The sequence below is a fragment of the Schistocerca serialis genome, chromosome 3 (assembly GCF_023864345.2).
Source record: "Schistocerca serialis cubense isolate TAMUIC-IGC-003099 chromosome 3, iqSchSeri2.2, whole genome shotgun sequence".
Lineage (NCBI taxonomy): Eukaryota > Metazoa > Arthropoda > Insecta > Orthoptera > Acrididae > Schistocerca > Schistocerca serialis.
The window spans coordinates 72,784,007-72,805,752 of NC_064640.1; the positions used below are offsets into that span (position 1 = coordinate 72,784,007).

At 42.0% G+C, this 21,746-nt stretch overlaps 1 protein-coding gene across 4 annotated transcripts in view; it reads right to left on the minus strand.

Annotated features, from left to right (window-relative positions):
• LOC126469729 (serine/threonine-protein kinase stk11-like) overlaps window positions 1-21,746 on the minus strand; it is a 108,544-nt gene that overhangs the window by 49,890 nt on the left and 36,908 nt on the right. For all 4 annotated transcript variants that reach the window (XR_007586056.1, XM_050096928.1, XM_050096927.1 and 1 more), the window contains 2 exons: window positions 19,042-19,174; window positions 9,390-9,526 (listed from right to left, as the gene is read on the minus strand). Coding sequence is in view for 3 of the 4 variants with exons in the window: in XM_050096928.1 (XP_049952885.1) it covers window positions 9,390-9,526; window positions 19,042-19,174 (270 nt within the window). In the remaining variant the exon portion in view is untranslated. The remainder of the gene's footprint in view (window positions 1-9,389; window positions 9,527-19,041; window positions 19,175-21,746) is intronic.

Here is a 21,746-nt window from a genome sequence, read left to right on the forward strand (position 1 = left end):
ATGCTTATGTGGCCCATGGACTACTCAGTTTGTATATTTTGCTTATTTTTTCACAGTTCCACACAACTTCTTCCTGTTTTCTCAATTGATCTGTGTTCAGTTTATCAAGGCCTATCCACTGTGCCAACTTATAACTAAATCTGAGGGGGGTGCGATGGGGAGGTTCCCTTGTCAGTATACTCAGGCAGCTTGAGGACAAGGATTCGAAAAAAATAAAATCGCACTTATATCTGTTTCAGCACAAATATTTAAGTGTTTGGCAACATGCTTTCAGCCTTTGCCTTTATTGCTGTTTAGGCAGCGTTTCCAAAAACGGATAGCTATAGCAATCTTGAGTTTGACACTGAATGTAGGAGAATATCATCTTACTTCATAAAGGACTGAAGGTGAGAACAGGTTGTCAGATAACTGACAAGTGCTTGCCACTGGTATGAGAGAAATATGCCTCCTGTGCTTCACCCAGTTCCTCCAGGATTTCCGTTCACAGGAAACCATTTTGAAATAAATTGTTCAAATTCATATCAACACAAAAACTAAGTGAGACAAAGTTTCATGGCACTTAGTGAAAGTCCAGTGAGAGAGTTTTATTAATGGCGATCTTAAAAAATTTGTAATTCGTTATTTTCAGCTTTAAAAGCTGTCTTTATGCACTTATATGTAATGTCATTCATTATAGGACTATTTTATTAACACTTTGGTGACCACATCCGTGCATAACTTCAGCCACAATTCTGTGTAAAAGACCGCACCAGAGTATGTCTTGGGCCATGATTTTCTCGACATAATTGAAAACTGGACTCATTACGTATGAGAACAATACACAGATGTATCATTGTATCATTACCTATCTCCTGAGAGGTGCTGCATTCCAGTGTCAGTTTCTAGAATTACTTTGAAAGAAAACATAGCGAACATAATAGCGAGTGTCATAACTGACAGTGCCAATGCGTGCTCACATTTTTGTGTTTCATACATGTACTCATTTAGTTTTGAAGTGTGTAGCAGACCTACAGCAAACATGTCACATTTGTTGAATAAGCAAGAAATTTTGGAAACCCAAGAGAAGAGTTCAATGCTTCTGGATTGGAAGCAGAAATATCCGAGTGGAAACAGTCTGAAGAAGATACATATTCAGATAAACCATAGTCTTCATCAATTTTTCATTGCTAATATTTCTGATACAGATACTGCTGCTGTGATTACAATTTAATCCTGTTTTATTTGTCTTAGGTTCTCAAGCTCCATTAGGATAAGACCTGATGGTTTATTGGCAAAATAAGCAGGAAAGAAACAAACTGGTATTGTACTGATTACAACATTAGGGAACTATTTATGGGTGAAAACGCTCAGGAACTCACGTCACACTTTTTTTGCCAGTACTGTAAAATTTTTAATCTGTTAAAGAACTAAAATAAATATGAAGAATACACCTTGAAGCTCGGCCTTTTTTAGTGTGCTACCCTTTAAGATACATCAAAGACAAATGTGCCATTAACATTTTAAACAACGGCATAAATGGCTGGTTTTCTGGGCCCAAAATCTTTCTAAATGCCTGGATCTCTAAGTGTTAGCAATAAAATTCAAATTTTTTGAACATAATTTGTAAAAAAAATCAATATGTTAAGAAGTTAAAAAAGCAGAGGATCGTGTAGTGATCCCTGTAATGTTGGGTAATCTGAAATGGAATGTCTAATTCTGAAGAAAGGTGTAACCATCTGTAAAGGTCACCCAATCAGTCTTACTATTAACTACAGTTTTTCCTTAAATTATTTAATAATAATTCAATGTAGTCTGTGTGTCAAGTATGATCATCGCCTCAGCAGAGTGAAATCTCTAATTTTTTAACAACATAAGGCGAAATTGGAATTTTTATATGTCGCCACAAAATTTGGCAGTCTTTCCCTGTTCCTACGTGAAAATGTGGTAAATATGAGGGTGGCTGTTTAACAATACTAGTAACTGAGAAGTTATTGGATCCTGAAACTGAAGTTAGACTTTTTTCTTTCAATGCTGAGAGTTGTGTGTATAATCTTAAAATGACATTTGCTTTCCCATGTAAAGAACTACAGACCTAGAAGTGACATTAAGCTGAGACACTACTTCCAAATATCTCTACTTCAGTAACAGTTTTAGTGAACGATGTGACATTTCTTGACAATTTTGCAAAATGTATCACACAAAGAATGATTTCTTTTGGGAGATTTTTAACATTGTGCATCAATTAAACCACATCTTTTTGTAGGACACAAGCAGAAATATGAATAACACCAAATACAGCACTTTAGTTGTGCAAACATGTATAAACATGGTGTCTGATCAACTTTCAACCTAACATATGCCCTGGTCTGCACAACAGATCATATCTTCACCACAATCTTCATTCACAAAATAGTAAAACTAATTCTGAATGAAGAGTGAAATACACACACCAGAAATAGACCTGCATCATGATGTGTGTCCTAGGCCGTGACTGGCTGATAGAAGCAAACTGACACAGTCAATAAAATGTTCCAGGCTATTATGTCGTGGTCAAATGGATTTCATTTTAAAACCCGATGTTTCATCCCCATCTGCGGAGGACACTTTCAAGGGGGAACATAGCTGGGTTGAATGTCCAATTCATACTCTGGCTCGCTAACTACAGAAAAACTCTGCTTCCGCGAGCTTCCACGCAGTGGTGTGACATCACATGTTTTGAAAACATGACCGCAATTGGTCGTTGTCCACTGCTGTTGCTTTCATCCCATGGTAGAAGACCGGGACACAACTCCTTCAGCACCAGAATCCAAATGTCATTCAGTTTCATGCCCTCCTCCTGCGTATTGAAATTCCTGGACTGTTTTGCAATCTCTATGGCCTCTCTGTATAGCCTTTCATGGTATCCACTTGTAGCTGCCAGTACTTCAGTCCTATCAAAATGAATGTGGTGGTCTCCTGGCTGCAAGACATGTTTCGCAACAGCTGATCTGTCGATCCCCCCAATTCTGCAATTGCCCTTGTGCTCTTCGAGTCATTTTACAGTTCTTTTTGTAGTACCCATGTACACCTCCCCACAACTATACGGAATTCTATTAATTCCATCTTTTTCCAGTGTTTGGTGAGCATCCTTGGCTGATTTTAGGTGATCTTGTATCTTCTTTATAGGTGTGAAGATTACCGCAATGTTACACTACTTCAGGGTTTTCCAAAGTGGTCAGTCACATCCTTAATGAACGGCAGGAAAACTTTTGATTTCACCGGCACTTGAGTATCGCTATAATTTCTACACAGTGGTCTTGATGCTCTTTCCACTTCAGTGAAAGAATAACCATTCTTGAGCAATGCATTGATGAGATGTTTTAATTCTGTGTCAAGCAATATGTGGGGTGTTGAGGGTGGTGGTTCAAATCCTGGTGTAGGTAACTGTGTGTGTGCATGCACTTGCACCATATCCTAAAAACTGACACTAATACAGACCGGTGGTATGCCATGATTGTTTTCAAGGGGAATCTAAACTGCCTGTTTGTGACAGTTATCATCTTGTGCATCACATTTTTACTTTTCCTGTCTGTCACCACTCCACCACCGCAAAGTTCACTAAATGGCACAGAACAGACACAAGAAGTCATTTACTTCTCAAATGCATTTGTACACATACATAGTTTGTTTTTCATGAGAAATACCCTAGAATTGGATGTGACATGATAAGCCACAACATAGATTCTTTCTGTTAATAAATGAAGAGAAGGTGGTTTGAGTTGAAAATACAATACATGGTTTGAGTTGAAAATACAATACATGATCACTCAACCATGAACCAAAATGATTTTGAGAAAGAGAAGAGAGAGAGAGAGAGAGAGAGAGAGAGAGAGAGAGAGAGAGAGAGAGAGAGAGAGAGAGAGAGACTGAATACTTTGAGAGGCGGTGGTGCCCACCAAAACAAGAAAAAAGTCCAGTAAACATGGTTCCAGACACACATACTTTTGAGATTTGTACACTTATTCACTGTGGCTGAAAACTGAAGTGTCCAATATTGTGAGAGTCGGTAGTAAAAAAAGAAAGAAAGAAAAACCATTACAAACGGATCCGGAAATGCATACTTCCCGAGACCTGCACACTTGTTCATACAAGACGTTCAACCTAATGCTCATTCAAGACACTTGTTATAGGAGGTGCACAACGTGACATCTGTCTGTGACAATGCTTCCCTCTGCCCTTTGGCTTAAGGAATCTGCTCTCTTTGAAATACATGCAGTGGTAGTGGTTGTTGTTGTTGTTGTTGTTGTTGTTAAGTGCTGGCATGCATTGGAGACATGATTCTATAGTTCCTTTACATCGATGACTGTGGTGGCATAGACAAATGACTTCAAGTGTCCTCGTAACCAAAAATTTAGGGGACTGAAACCTAGCAGGGAAGCTGAGGTGTGGGGCCTCCCCGAATGATTCAATAGTCCTGAAATATCAGTGTCAGATGTTCACACACACTGTGGAGGAAATGGGCTGGTGCACCATCATGCAAAAGCTACATCTGTAGTCTTTTCTGATATGGCACATCCTCCAACAAGGTCTGCAATACATTAATATGAAATTGATGATAATGAGCCCTATTTAATCTTCAAAGTAGAATGTATGGCCCTAGCAGTGTTGATGAAGAAACTATGTTGATGCCTTATTTTGGAAACTACATTGGGATTTTCATCAACTCACACATTCTGGTTACGAAAGTTCACAACACTATCTCTTACGAACCTTGCCTTGTTGATAAATAAAATCTTTGACGAAAACATTAGATCTGCAGCACACTAATCCAAGAGCCATTGATAGAACAATGTGCTATGGTGGTCTTCCAGCCTTAGTACCTGGACACACCGACAATGGTATGGATACAGAAATTATTGTTGTACCACCTAGACAAGAGGATGACTCATGCCTTCTGCTGCTGCCACTAACTGCCACACACTGGTTCCAGGCTTCTCATACAGTAAATGTAGCACATGCTACTTCTTCTGAGATGTGCAGACTGACCAAGGCCATCCACTGTTCACCTTGTAAGGTAGTAGACAACCTGTTCCTTTAAAATGCTGAAAAAGTCAGCCAAACAACTTATCAGGTGGTACTCTGCAACATGGATATCCTCCTGTGTAGATGGTATGGCTTGGAGGCTACTTACATTTGCTAACCCACAGCATAAAATCATATTTGCCATATCACTTGTGGAAGAGAGAGAGAAAAAAAAAAAAAAAAAAAAAAAATGTACAGAACCATTCCCTTATAGGACAGTACAAACATCACAATAATAGTAAATACTGCAATTAAGCCATTTTTGTAAGTAGATATGACGACGACACATAACCAGCAATGGAAGTAATTTACTACAAAATAACAAGAACAAAACTACAGTATCTACAACACAATGCAAACAACACAATTGCCTGTGAACCACCCAATCATCAGATCAAAGCGTACACTAAAGTATGTCGATACAGATTGTCCTGTATGGTAGTGAACCCTGTAGATGGATCACTGAGACAGTGACTGTGCCCATACAGTATTTGCTTCCTCGATGTTTACTCTGTCTGTGTCAGAGGTGGACATACCCACAGCCACAAGTTTTCAGCCAGTATTGAAAAGCATACAGATATCAGAAAGTATGCATTTCTAGACCTGTGTTTATTGGACTATTTCTTTTGTTTTGATAGTTCTACCATCTTTCCAAATATTTGACACTTTTTTAACAGCCTGATATGTATTCTGCCAGCCACTCTACAGTGTATAATGCGGAGGGCAGCTGTGTGGCTACCGTATTTACTCGAATCTAAGCCACACTTTTTTTCCAGTTTTTGTAATCCAAAAAACCACCTGCAGCTTAGAATCGAGTGCAAAGTAAGCAGAAGTTCTGAAAAAATGTTGGTAGGTGTCGCCACAACTAACTTCTGCCGTCAAATATATGTCGTGCTACACAGGTATGCTTTGCAGGCACAAAGATAAATACTGGTGCCAAAACCTCTGTGTCAGTAAATAAATTAAAAGGGACAAGCATGTAAACATTATGCCATGTATTCTTTTGTGTTTGCTGCTATTTCATTTAAATCCTGTCTGTCTAATAAACTACGAAACTAGAACAGCAAACGCGGAAGAATGTACATATCATGTCATGTTTATATTCGTATTATTCTTATGCTGAATAGTGATACAGTCAGAAACTAAGCACGGCAACTGACTAGATTTTTAAATCTAAGATGACCCTAATTTCTGTGCAGAATGTAATGTACTAAAGAGTCGTCTGCAAAGATTTTCAAACGGAGAAAAATTTTCGCTAAACTCTCATTCAGAACATCTTCTATCATACGCAGTCTATTATTTGGTTCTTGTTGATCATTATCAAAGAAAGCAGCAGTTTAAGTAACAACAAATAGACTCTCGCCATTGTTTTGCTTATGAGAATTCCTCTATTTTTTATTTATTTATTTATTTTTTTTTTTAAGCCACCGTAGCGCGCACAAAAGCAAGCCTTGCCGCGAGCGGCGACAGGTCGTAAACACGCATTATCAGAATGTAACAAACAATGCATGACACAGTACAATAATGCATTTTCAGCTTAGAGTGACATAAACACCTGTAACAGAGAGAACGGCACTTATCAGATCAAAGCAAAATAAGCAATCGATTCAAACCAGATGAAGCACACGAAAAAGGAAGGGTACCCGTATAAATACGGACGGAGCACCTGACACATAGCAATGGCTACCTGGTAAAGCTTAACTGTTAAGCTTACGACTCGAACCAAACAACTGTAGCTGTATCTTCATCCATTCGACCTCAGTTGTGTTTCACGTTACAATGGACCAACTGTTTTTCGATTTGGAGGGGCGGTTTAAAACTTTTCTCTCACCCTGAATTTCGGGTCTCAAATTTCAGGAGCAGCTTAGATTCGGGAAAATTTTTTTTCCTTGATTTCGAGTCTCATTTTTCGGGTGCGGCTTAGATTCGAGTAAATACGGTATATGCACCAAGCTGGGACAAAATGACTGTCACTTCTGTTGCAACCATCCTAAAATCATTTATTTTATTCTAATGAATTTTGTGTGAGCTATATGATGAAGGAAGCAGAATTGTTGTCCAGTCTCTCTCTAATAGCAGTTCTCTAAATTTAACAGACAATGTTTAGCGAGAGCACCACTTGCGTCTTTCTTCTGTTCAATTTGCATTCTGTGTGCTGCTACTTGAATGCATTACACATATTTCCCTATTTTGCTGCTGTGCTCTTTGAAATATATTCTTAACTTGCCAGTGTCTTGTGGAATATCCTCATCTTATCTTTTCTTTGCTCTCTTGCCACACTCATAGGGTTACTATTGAGCCAACTTTCCTCTTGTGACAACAGACAATTTTTCCATGTTGCAGGGAAGTTGTTCTAGAATGTAAACACTTCAGGATTAAAGGAGGCCACCCCAGCGAAAAGCAGAAGTACTGAGATGTAAATATGCACACACAAAAAAAAGGAAAACCTGCTAGTTTTTTGGAGTTATTCTTTGATAAGCTAAGGGACACACACACACACACACACACACACACACACACACACACACACACACAATCTATGCCTCTACATGGCGTCTGCTAGACTTGACTGTGCCAATGCTATTTTGCGGCAGGTGGGCTGGTTGTGGTGGGGATAGTGTCGGGTGGGATGGGTAGATGGAGCAGGAGGGACTGGTGGCGAGTGGCTTGGAGGGGGGCTGGTTTCTGGCTAGGAATGTGGGAGGGCTCTGGTGTATATTGTGCCACCAGGTGGTCAACTTTGTTCTTAGCAACAGTTTGGTGGTGACCACTCACCTAGGTGGACAGCGGGTTAGTAGTCATACCAACATAAAAGGCTGTGTAGTGTCTGTAGCAAAACCAGTATATGGCATGGCTTCTTTCACAGATGGTCTCATCTCTGATGGGATAGGATAAACCTGTGACAGGACTGGAGTAGGTGGTGCTGGGTGGGTGGATTGGGCAGGTCTTGTACCTTGGTCTGCCACAGGGAAATGACACCTGTGGCAAGGAACTGGGAGTGCAAGTGGCATTGGGATGGACTACTATGGTGTGTAGGTTCGGTGGGCAACAGAACACCACTTTAGGAGAGATGGGAAGGATCTTGAGCAGGATATCAGTGATTTCAGGGCAGGATTAAAGACAATCACAGACCTGGCAAAGGGCATGGTTCAGTTGTTCCACTCCAGGGTGATAGTGGGTGACAAGGAAGGTGGGGGGGGGGGGGGGCAGTATTCCTTTGTAGCTGACTCTTTGGGGTGGTAGAAGGATTGGGTGTGTATGAGAAAATGGCATGCGAAATCTCTTTGTGAACTAGGTTTGAGGGCTACTGCCCATCTGTAATGGCCTTTGTGAGGCCTTTAGCATACTGGGAAAGAGAGTTCTTGTCACTGCAGATATGTTGTCCACAGGTGGTTAGGCTGTATGGGAGGGATTTTTTGGTGTGGAATGTATGACAACTATCAAAATGCACATACTGCAGCTGAGCACAACATGTTCAATTTTAATGGCTGCTCCACATGCACCATCTTGATCCGTCCTTTCACCACCAGCTTCTCTGAACTACACACACTGGAGTTATCCTTACAACATAACCTCTGCTCTTGTAATCATCTTAGTCTTAACCTCAGGTAACCCTCTGCCCCGCCCTCTCCACCCAAAAGTTTCCCTTTCCTCCATCCTGTCATCTGCTCCAAATTCATGTACCCACATCACCTTCAGCATTTACCATTTCCCTCCGACTGCTACAACTATAGCTGCCACCCACATTCCTACACACACACACACACACACACACACACACACACACACACACACACACACACACACACACCTATGCCCCTACAAGGTGCTGGCTAAATCGACAAAGCCAAAGCTAGTTTCTGTGTGTGTGTGTGTGTGTGTGTGTGTGTGTGTGTGTGTGTGTGTGTGTGTGTGTGTGTGTGTGTGTGTGTGCGCGCGCGTGTGTTTTCCCAGCTTGGCACAGGATAACTACAAAAGCTATCAAGTTTTCCTTCTTTTGCGTATGCCTATCAACAATTCAATGCTGCTGCATTTTGGTGAGTGGTCTCCTTTAATCCTAAAGATTCTATTTAAAAAAAAAAAAAAAAATTGTTTCTTCTACACCACTGCAGTTATGTTTTTCTTTTACACACATTTTAAGATATAAGATACAAGAATAACTAAAGTATTCAATATGTTCAGTGCAATCAGTTCAATGTCAGTATTTCATCAGCAGATTAAAGTCATTCAGTTCAGAAATTGCCTCACAACTGACACACATTAATTTGAAATTTCCTTTCACTGAAGTAGTCCACTCCCAAGCGTAAAAATTAAGTGCAGTCAAATACAAAATATTTTGCAATACTTGCAAAGTAACTCCACTGCTCCAAATATCAACCTTGAACCCAGCAAATCTCTCATGACCATTTGCTATTTCGGGTGGCTGGAATGCAGGAGAGCCTTGATTTGTTGAACAAGTGTCATCCCTTGCAAATGGATGTAATGACTGAAACAGAAAAAAATTGTGCTCTACAAAACTGAAGGTATAGTACATACAACAAATACAAAGGAAAACAGAGTAAAATTTACATGAACACCTTAAATCTGATATAGAGCTAGCACAAAGGTTACACTGCAGGGGGGGGGGGGGGGGGGGGGGGAGAACCATGCAGGTGATATTGGAATTGTGGCAATCATTATAAATACATTTCAATAAAAATGACATAAGCAGAATGAACAATAATAGAATGCACAGGGGCAGAAAAAATGTCTAACAGGTGCCTGAAGTATTTACGATGACAGGGAGGATATAAAAAAAAACCCATGACTCTCAGAAACTTCTACAACAAGAAAAGATAGTTAAAGAGAGAGTGTGTGTGTGTGTGTGTGTGTGTGTGTGTGTGTGTGTGTGTGTGTGTGTGTTTGTGTTTGTGTTTTGGGGTGGGGTTTGCACCTTCTCTTTCATGTTGGGGCACTCAAGGCTAGGTTATCAATCAGTACCATTACAAATATTGAAAGAAACTTATGTGGATAAAATGGCGAAAAATCTTATTAGATAGTGAGGAATAAACTTACAAAATCACACTCACTCACAAACTCTCATCTCTTAGTTTTGACCCACACAATTACTCTGTCTCATATGCCTTGAGACAATGGAGATAGTGTGAAAGGTGCAATATATGGAATTAAAACGTAAGTAAAATGACAAAGGATTTAATATAAGGGCATAGGGAAATGTAACTGGCTGGCCATTTACAAAAAAGATGGGGGGGTGTTAGTCATCCTGTTAACCTGTTACGAACATCTCCCTAAAATTTTAATAAACAAGTTAAAGACATCACAAAACCTTAAAACTGTTACCACATTCATTAGAACATCACTTAAAACAGAGAGCAGATCTGTTGGCAAATATGCTGCTCCTCTATGGTCTGAAAATAAAATTCAGTGTAATAAAACTTGGCACAAAGTGATTTTTACACCACAAGCATCATATATTGGAGGGTCCTCTTGCTGGTGCAAGACGCCATGTGTCATAGGGATGCAGCCTATGTGAAGATGAGTAAGGAGGATCTCATCCTGCCTGGGGGGCTGGAAGGAGATGTGGCCCTGCAGCATTACGGATTTAACTAGACACAGCTTGTAGCCTATGACTTTTAGCCACTCATACTCCCATTAACGCATCACTCTGTACCTCAATAGTGAGGTGATAGCAGACTGAATTAACTGAGGATCTTAACACACCTACTTGGCTGCTACATCTGCCCTTTAGTTCGCTGCAATACCCTTGTTCCCTGGCACCTAGAATAAAGACACCTCCTTCCCCAGCCTTTGTAGCCAAAGGAGGGTATCCTGTATATTCTGTACTACTTTATCTGCTGGGTACAAGCACTGTAGGGAGTGAAAGGCACTCAGGGAATCAGAACAGACAAGGAATTTAGCACCCGTGACACATCTTATCACCTCCAGCACCTGCAAGACCACATATAATTCTGCACCAAATACAGCAAACTCGTGAGGTAATCTTAACTTGAGGATATGATCAGGGAAAACAACAGAGTAACCAATGGTATTCCCTGTTTAGACCCATCTGTAAATACAACTACAGAGTTGTGGTGCTCAGTTAAAATGTCATAAAGCAATGTATTAAAACGCATGCAGGAGTGCAACCTCTACTCTACAGCACTAAATCTAAAATACCGCTAAGCCTCTACAGTAACCATGGTGGCAGGTGGTTAAAGACCTGGATTTGGGGTGAACTTGCTCCCAACCAAGTGACACCAGTTCACACTTTGTGCGGATTCCAAATGGTCTTGTTACCCATGGACGATTGGTAAAGAGGAATTCCATAGCCAGATGAGCAATGGTACAGTATGCTGGTGAACTACAGTAGCAGGGAACTTACATGCCTGATGCATGATGAGGAGTTCCCATATCATTATAAGTGGCAGTTCCCCAGTCTCAGTATAAAGAGACTGGGTATGGGGCTGGTCCTTTAAATGTCTGTGGCCGTCCTAATCCCCTCCGGTTGATAGCGACAATAATCTGCAGAAGACAGGACTTCGCTGACCCATACACTGTCCATCCTCAGTCTAACTGAGATCGCATAAAGCCCTATAAAACTGGAGCAGATGCAACCTCTCTACTCCACATGACCTATGGCCTCGACATTTCAAGATATTCAGTGCCTTCTTGCCACTTGCCTTCAGGTCCTTTAGGTGTGCTAACGACGACAGTGTGGAGTTAAAACTGAGGCCCAGAAACCTCACACAGTCTTTAAAAGGGAGAATGGTGCACCGCACATGCGAATGAGGTAAATTAAAAATATGATGAGAATGATTAAAATGAACACACACACACACACACACACACACACACACACACACACACACACACACACACACACACCCTCTCTCTCTCTCTCTCTCTCTCTCTCAGCTGAAAACTGGAAACCTATATTTGCAGCCCACTCCTCTAATCTTTACACTCTTAACTAGAACTTGCACTGATGAGCCACTGTTGCAACACTGGAGGAGAAACAGAAAAGTGTAAAAATGTCCACAAATTGGGAGCACTGCACAGGACTCCTTACCTTAGACATAATACTGTTTACAGCTATAGCACAGAGGGTAACACTTAAAATACTGCCCTGAGGAACACCATCCACCTGCTCAGAATGAACTGACAGCACAACACTAACTTGGGACTTGAAAAAGGGCTTAGACAGGAAGGTCCATATAAAGAAGGTCACAGAAGCCCCACTGGTGGAGCTGCTCTAGAACACACTGCCGCCAAGTAGTGTCTAACAATTACTGATGTCAAATAATACATCAATACAGTGTCGTATATGTGGAAAAGTCTGCCAGATAATCGCCTCTAGCAGGGTTAGATTGTTGAACATTGATCAAAATCTCTGGAATCCACATAGAGTGGCTAAGAAGTTACATGGCCTCTAACATCCAGACTAGATAACAGTTAACAACTCATTCCAGGGTCTTTTCTACAAAGGTCTTAAGGCAATACTCCTGTAACTACTTTGGACATGTTCAGTCCTTATCTGGATTAAGGAGAGGTATCAAAATGGCCTCTCACCAAGAGCTGTGAAAGTGGCCTGTTTGCCACATCAAACAAACATTTGAGGAGGACTTCCTTTGATGCTGCTGCCAAATGTTGAAGCATGATGTACCAGATTCGGTCATTACTGAGAGCAGTATCATGAGCCTTAGACAGTGCCAAATACAGCTCCCACATGGAGAATGGACAGTTGTACGACTCAGAATTGTTGGATTTGAAGTGCAAATTGCCCCTCCCTATAGCCATAGAGGAGTGGCAGAACGCTTGACCCTGGCTAGCACTGGCTGTAGTCATTGCAAAATGCTCTGCCATCGTCTGAACTATGTCTCCGGGGGTTGTTTCAGAACTGCTATGATTGGTAATCAATTGTGTTTACTGGAAATCTTCTGATAGGCTTCCCATATTTTTGTAGAACAATTGGAACTGTTGATAGAGTTCAGGAACACTTGCCAAGACCTTTACTTGCACTACTCGACTACATGTCAAGCTTTAGCTCTCTCATGACTTTAAAGGCTGTGCGGTTTTCCACCACTGGGCGGCACTTACACCATCGCAGAGCTGCATGCCTGACCTGGATTACAGAACAGCACTCACCAGTCCAACAAGGGAAAGGTTACCTGCGAAGGTGGCCAGAAGACTTGGGGATAGAGACATCATTGGCATGATGGATCACTTGTGATGTGGTCCACCCACTCCCGGATGTTGTCCTGGCATTCAAATGCAGCCAACTGGTTCACTGGACTGAAGGTCATCAGTGGCTTCCCTCTGAACAGAATCCATGAGGGATGGAGAGCAGAAGGAGAAGTCAGTAACAGTATGACCCAGTAGCAGTACAGAAATGAGTGGGAGGTGCCTGTGCTGAGGTTGCACAGCTTGTGAGATATCACGAGGCTCTCCACAACCCGAGCCTGATGGGAAGCAGAGGTCAAACCCCACAATACATGCTAGGCATTGGAGTCTCCCAGTAGGAGAAATGCGTCAGAGGCATTGTTCTATAAGATCTATGAGAGTCTCAGAGTGTATCCACCTTGTGGAGGTAAATACAGTGAGCAACAAGTGATCCTCTGACATGTGCGAATTTCAACTAAAACCACTTGCAGGTCAACAGCCAGGGGGAGAGCAGAGGAGTGTGTGTGTGACTGATAAACACAGTGCCGTCTCCCTTGACCCTTTCTCCAGTAAGGGCAGCCTTGCAATGGAGAGTATAGCCTTGTAAGCACAGGGCCATCAGAGGCTTTAAAATTGTTTCCTACAAACACCAGCATCATGTGTTCCTGTGCAAGGAGTTTTAGTTCCTCCAGATGTGTCCTGAAACTACTAATGTTCCACTGCATTATGGGAGCCATCTATCACAGGGGGGAGTACTTTCACCTGTCTTTTTGCTGGAGAAGGGAGCCTGTTTGGGTGGAGGCTCAGTCTTGGGGGGAGATGAGTGCCCCAGCTAACCTCACAGGCCACTGGTTCTGAAGGTGAATCATTAAAGAAGTCAGAGAGAGAGTGACATCATCATCATCATCATCATCATCATCATCATCATCATCATCATCATCAGACTGCTTGCTTCCTGTCTCCATTAGCAGTTGATGCTTTGATTTTTTTTTTTGCCTGGGGAGGGTTCACATCCACAACCACAGAAATGGTAATGGCAATGCTGAGCTGTGGACCAGACTGAACCTTTGGAGGGGCAGCAACTACGGCCTTTTCTGGTGTTCTGGCAGGAGGTATGGGCTTCAAAATAGCTGCAGCAGCATGAATGAACTGACAAACAAAGGTACAAGTACTGACACTAGCAACCTCCATCTGTGTAGCAGCATCAGTCTTCTGAAGTGGCTGTTCACGAACAGCAGCAAAGAATGTAGTGAATGCAGTTGACAGCATTACTTTATGCATCTTTTTGGTCTCACCACACAGGATACACGTCATAGTTTTAAGCTCTCTTATTTTCTATTCTTCAAGATATACACTGGAGCCCTTACTCTGGACACAGTGATCCACAGAGCAGTTCACACACTTCAAAGGAGGTTAACAAGTGACTCCTTCATGAGTGGTCATGCCATATTTGTCACAAGTGGCTTCTCCCTTACACCCAAAGCACTGGTATTTGAAACAGCACACTGGGTAGGAGACATAAGACTCCATGCTTTGGCAAAGGAAATATGCCTTGACAAGCTCTGGAAGCTTTGTGCTGTTAAAAGTAAGTATACACAAATCTGATTTACCCAGAGTGCCATCCACCCTTTTCATTATATTCTGGACGTCAACAATGTCTTCTAGGGATCACTCAGCTTTAAGTACATCTCTGTGATGTCCACCACTACCCTCCACGTCACAAAATCTTTGCTGTAGTTCAAGGTGGTTTGGAGCTCAGTTTCAATAGTACATTCCCCAAGGGTTTTGGCCCTTCTGTAGGTTTGATGCTTCTTGAGAATCCAAAGTTTCAACTAACAGTGTCCCATTGCACAACTGCTTAACAGATTTTAATGTAACTGCAACCCCCTCTAAACTCTCCTGAATGTAAAAAGGGGAAACTTCCTCAAAGTTTCAATATCAAAAGCACATTCTGACATGCAGAACGCATTCTTTTACTAAATATTGAACTGGTCTTAACAAACTGAGAATCCAGAGGGCTCATCACACAAGGTCTCTTGACCAATTGTGTGTTGATACCTACCACCAGCCCACCCATTCCGTTAGGAAGAGAGTAGAAAATTTCGAGGGGTCCATTTTGGTCCCATGAGCAGCTAGGAAAATTATAGTCCATCTAGAGAGAGGCCCACATACCTAGGTAAACCTTATACAACTGAGGTGAGCAGTGTCCCCAGAAGTTGTCCACTAACAAATGTTCCATCTCAACAGCCATGCTTCTCATCAGCGTACAGCACACCTTTCACTAGCCTGTATTCTACTTTTGTCGCTTTTGTGCATTACCCATGTCTCACTTCCGTATGCCAATATGGGGACAAAGTAGGTTCGGTATATAATTCCCTTGGATTTCTGTGGCACCTCCTTGCTCCAAATAAGCCCCCTAATGCATTTGTAGAACTGCCCTGCTTTTCTGCACCTTTCATTTATTTCCATTGCGTTTCCCCCCTTACTTTCAATCATGCTTCCCAGGTACTTGAAGTTCTCTACCACTTGTAGTTTTTCCCCTCCACAAGTTATATCCACATTTGGCCTATTCTTCTTCCTTGTTGTGACAATTATTTCACTTTTCTTTGCAGAGAAATGCATTCCATATTGTGCTGCCGTTGCCTCCCATACATCTAACTGCTCTTGCACCTCCTCCTCGCAATTTCCCCATAACATCAGGTCATCGGCAAAAAGCACTGCTTTCATTTTATGATCTCCAATTGCATCTGATACTTGCTGTAGGATTTCATCCATAACAATAATAAACAATAAAGGCAAAAGTGCACTTCCCTGTCGCAGCCCATTTTCCAGCTTGAACCATGCAGTACGTTCCCTCCCCACTTTCACACAACTCTCACTTCCCTCATACATTTTTCTGACTTTTCGTGTTATCTCTTCATGTATCCCTTTTGCGTTCAGCACGTCCCAGAGCTTGTCCCTATAGATACTGTCATACGCCTTCTCAATATCTAAAAAGGCCATGATTAAGTCCTTCCCCTACTCATAGTGCCTTTCCTGCAGTTGCCTTACCGCAAATATGAGGTCCGTTGTTGATCTTCCCGGTCTGAAACCATACTGCTCCTCTTGCAGTCTACTTTCAATACTGCTTCTTATTCTCTTCTCCGGGATCTTTTCATAGATTTTTCCACAGTGGCATAGTAGGGCGATTCCTCTGTAGTTCTCACATCTCCTTTTATCCCCTTTCTTGAAGATCAGGACTATAATTCCTTTCTTCCAATCCTGAGGAATTCTGTTCTCCTTCCACACCACCCTCAGCACTCTGTATAGCCACTGGGTTCCTACTTCTCCTGCTGCTCGTATCATATCCACTGTTACTTCGTCCCAACCTGGTGCCTTGCCCCCTTTCATCCTCTTTATGGCTTCTTCCACTTCATTCCAATAGATCATCAATTTCCCCACTATTATAATTGTCTGCTGCCTTATGCTCTCCATCGCTGTTAGTTACCCGCTTGGCGGCATTCAACAGATCTTCAAAGTACTCCTTCCAAATCTTTTTGAGATCATGCATTTCCTCCACAACTCTTCCATTATTATCCATGATCCTCAGGCACTCGCTTCTGTCGTTCCTCTTATTTCTTACCATGGTGTAAAGTACTTTTTTGTTCCCTTCACTGTCCTCTTCTAACATTCTTGTCCATTTTTCCATCCACTTCTTCTTCTCCACCCTTACTATGGTCTGTGCCGCTTTCTTGCTTTCCTTTACCCTAGCTTCCTCTGTTCGGGTCTGGAACCATTCTCTGAAGGCTTTGTTCTTTCGAAGTACTGCCTCTTTACATATGTTGTTCCACCATGGGGTTTCCTTACTTCTCCTCTTTGTGCTAGTTCTTCCGCACACAGTCTCAGCTGCCTCAACTACTAGAGCCCTCTTAAAATCTCCCCATTCTTCTTCCACTGTTCTCTGATCTTCCTTTGGCAGCTTCTTCCTGATCAGTGTCTGGTACTGGGTCCTCCGTTCATCCTCTTTCAGCATCCATGTCTTCAACCTTTTCTCCTGTATATCTGTTGCCCTCCTATCTTTTTTCTCTCTCAGGGTGGCTACCAACAGCCGATGGTCACTGTCTAAGGCCTCAGATGGAATGACCTTAACATCTGTGAGGCTGCTCATCATCTGCCTATCCACTAGTACATAGTCTACTAAAGTTTGGGACCAGTCTCCACTGTACCAAGTTATTTTGTGGCTACTTCTCTTCTTGTACCAGGAATTTGCGATCGCCAGCCCATTCCTCTTGCAGAATTCCAGCAACAATTTTCCTTCTCTATTTCGGTTCCCCCAGCCCTCTGGTCCCATTATCTCCTCGAATCGTTTCCTGTCTGTGCCAACATGTGCATTGAGGTCCCCTATTATAATCTGATTACCTCCATTTAGCTGCTTTTGCATGTCATCTTCAAATTCCTCCTCCTCCTTTTTTGTGCACCCCACCTGTGGGGCATATGCTTGGATGATTTCAATGCTTTTTCCTTTCACTCGTACTCTGGCTTTTATCATTCGATCATTGATACCTTCCACCTCCTCCTGCAGACCCTCTCTGACCACTATTGCCACTCCATTTCTTCCCCTCTCATTCCCTATCCAGTACAGTTTACATCCTTTACTTAGTGGTTTTTCACCAACTTTTCTCCACCTAGTCTCAGCAAGTCCCAAAATGTCCAATTTCCTCCTTTCCATCATTTCTACAATTTCTTCTAACTTCCCAGTTAGAGTCCTTACGTTTAAGGTGCCCAGTCGTAAACCATCTCATAATCCTTTTCCATTGCTTGGTCAGTTTCCTTTAAATCCGTTCCGTGATCCGAGGCATGTTCCCTTTTTAAAAGCAGTTGATTTATCCACTACTGGCTTGCTAGGCCTATCGCAGCTTCACCAGAGCCCCGTTAGCCGTCACGTTTCAGGGTTCCCATAGGGCCTTCCCAGCTACCGTAGCAGTCCTGGGGCACACGAAGTCCCCGCTGTACATCGCCCCTATAGGCAGTCCCCTACTTTGTGCCGTTGCCCATCTCCCACGACTTGGACGAGGGGTTGGACTTATGGGAGATGGGCAATCTGGTGAATGTGGAAAATGACTACCATGACAATTTACACACACACAGGAGGGGGAACATAGGGACTCCCCTCATGGAGTGGACGTCCACAGTCACCACAGAGAGGAGCCTGTGAACAGCGGGAAGACATGTGTCCAAAACGCAAGCATTTAAAACACCTCATAGCAGGTGGGATGTACGGCTTCACATCACATCGATAAACCATAATCTTAACTTTCTCAGGGAGAAAAAAGAATAACCGATATGGATGATTCTGTTTTGGAGGATATAAATGAGCTAATGACAAACATACTAATATACCAGGAATTTAGTGCTTATCATATTAAAGACTGGCTTACTTGTGACAGTAATGATAAAGGTTTTCCGATCATGTTGGATGATGAAATTGTTGAAAACATGCTGCAGGCAAACAAACAGCAGGAAATGCATAAAGATGGAACATAAGAAAATATAAAAGCAGAAAATGACGCAGAGCATCTCATGCGAAAGCAACATGACAAAGTACCCAAAAGATAATCATGTGGGGGCAACATAGGTTACCTTTCTCGAATTAATAACACAAAAATCTCTCTTCTTCATACATTCGATTATCCAGATTGTTGATAAACTGAATGACTTATGACAACAATTAGTCTAGTTAATCGAGTCTCCATTATAGATGCAGACTTAAAAACTGAGAAAGTATGTATTATCTATACAAATGACAAACAATTAAACTAACTGCAGATAAATCTGAACTACACCTACTAAAATATAACTTACCTCAGCAACTCCTAGATCTGATATCTTGAGTGTTTCGTCAAGTGTCAGAAGCAAATTTCCTGGTTTTATGTCCTTGTGAACAATTCCTTTGCTATGAAGATACTCCAAGCCATCAATAAGTTGACTAAAGTACCTAGCATAGATTTTGCAATTAATGGGATACCTAGAGTTTGCTAAACACAATCATTTCTTTAATTATTTTTGCAAATATTTAAATTAAAGGTAAAGAAAGAGTTGTCTTCAGAGTTATATACTACTGGCCATTAAAATTTCTACACCAAGAAGAAATGCAGATGATAAATGGGTATTCATTGGACAAATATATTATACTAGAATTGACATGTGATTACATTTTCACGCAATTTGGGTGCATAGATCCTGAGAAATCAGTACCCAGAACAACCACCTCTGGCCGTAATAATGGCCTTGATACGCCTGGGTATTGAGTCAAACAGAGCTTGGGTGGCGTGTACAGGTACAGCTGCCCATGCAGCTTCAACATGATACCACAGTTCATCAAGAACAGTGACTGGCGTATTGTGACGAGCCAGTTGATCAACCACCATTGACCAGACGTTTTCAATTGGTGAGAGATCTGGAGAGTGTGCTGGCCAGGGCAGCAGTCGAACATTTTCTGTATCCAGAAAGGCCCGTACAGAACCTGCAACATGCGGTTGTGCATTATCCTGCTGAAATGTAGGGTTTCACAGGGATCGAATGAAGGGTAGAGCCACGGGTCATAACACATCTGAAATGTAACGTCCACTGTTCAAAGTGCCGTCAATGCGAACAAGAGGTGACCAAGACATCTAACCAATGGCACCCCGTACCATCACGCCAGGTGATGCGCCAGTATGGCGATGTCGAATACACGCTTCCAATGCGCGCTCACTGCGATGTCGCGAAAGACGGATGTGACCATCATGATGCTGTAAACAGAACCTGGATTCATCCGAAAAAATGACGTTTTGCCATTCGTGCACCCAGGTTCGTCATTGAGTACACCATTGCAGGCACTTCTGTCTGTGATGTAGCGTCAAGGGTAACTGCAACCATGGTCTCTGAGCTGATAGTCCATGCTGCTGCAAACGTCGTCGAACTGTTGTCTTGCAAACGTCCCCATCTGTTGACTCAGGGATCGAGAAGTGGCTCCACAATCCGTTACAGCCATGTGGGTAAGATGCCTGTTATCTCGACTGCTAGTGATACAAGGCCGTTGGGATCCAGCACGGCATTCCGTATTACCCTCCTGAACCCACCAATTCCATATTCTGCTAACAGTCATTGGATCTCGACCAACGCGAGCAGCAATGTCGTGATATGATAAACTGCAATTGCAATAGGCTACAATCCGACCTTTATCAAAGTCGGAAACGTGATGGTACGCATTTCTCCTCCTTACACGAGGCATCACAACATCGTTTCACCAGGCAACGGCAGCAACTGCTGTTTGTGTATGAGAAATCGGTTCAAAACTTTCCTCATGTCAGCACGTTGTAGGTGTCGCCACCGGCGTCAACCTTGTGTGAATGCTCTGAAAAGCTAATCATTCGCATATCACAGCATCTTCTTCCTGTCAGTTAAATTTCGCGTCTGTAGCACGTCATCTTCATGGTGTAGCAATTTGAATGGCCAGTAGTGTATTTCCACTGAGTGCAATCAAATAGAACTAAAAATAATTATCTTGAAATAGCCCCAATGTTCAGAAGTGGAGCAGGCAACAAGGAGAAGAAATGTGAAGGAAAGAGGAATAAGTCCTCATCTGATAAATGCAGTCACAGTCTATTAACTAATAAAACTATAAAATTGAAAACACAGTAGTATAATATTTCATAATCACTTCTGATAACAATTCTGTAAAAGGTACAAAGCTTTCATAATATATCCAGTAAATCAAATGTCAACTGTCATTCTGTGAGTACAGTGCTGTTCCCCTAAAATTAAACCTCGTATGAAGGGGACCTTTCTCCGTTGGCATTCCAACAACATAACTACGTAAAACAGCTGCTGCTAATTCTTTACATGTGAAAACAAATAGAAATATCTTTATCACCACCACCACCACCACCACCACCACCACCACCACCACCACCACCACAACTGTACAGATAAAAGCCAACTGCAGCAAAATTCAAGTGGAGTGCTTATGGCTGTAAGAACCAAATCCAGAAAATAATGAATTCTGAGATTGTATGTCATCCAGTCAAGAGATCAAGCCTGTCAGTGTCATAACAGGTATACGGGATCTAGTGATGTGCTGTTATCACTATGCAGTTTTGTGGTGCACTGACTTTTCTGTAACACTGAAACTCTGGAGTTCAATACCTATTTCCCAAACAAATGTGGCACAGAGCTACCCAATTACACTTGGGTTCTCAGCTCTACTGGTAACAATTATTAAATCTATTGGTAGTTTTCAATGAAGATAGTAATTAATAAAATATATGACTAAAGTTCTTACATGTCCTTTTAACAAGAGGGAATATTTTTAAAAAAGGAAGAAAAAAGCAGAAAAGAAAAGGGAACTGGTGGCAAACTGAGCATAACACACAAGATATTTATGATGAAACATTAAGTTAAATGGACACCACTGTGGACAATTAGTTGGAGATGGTATGCACCTGTATTCCACAGCCGGGACAGCCACAATACCAGATCAGCAGACTTTATCAGAGCTCTCATATACCAAGGACCTTCAACTACAA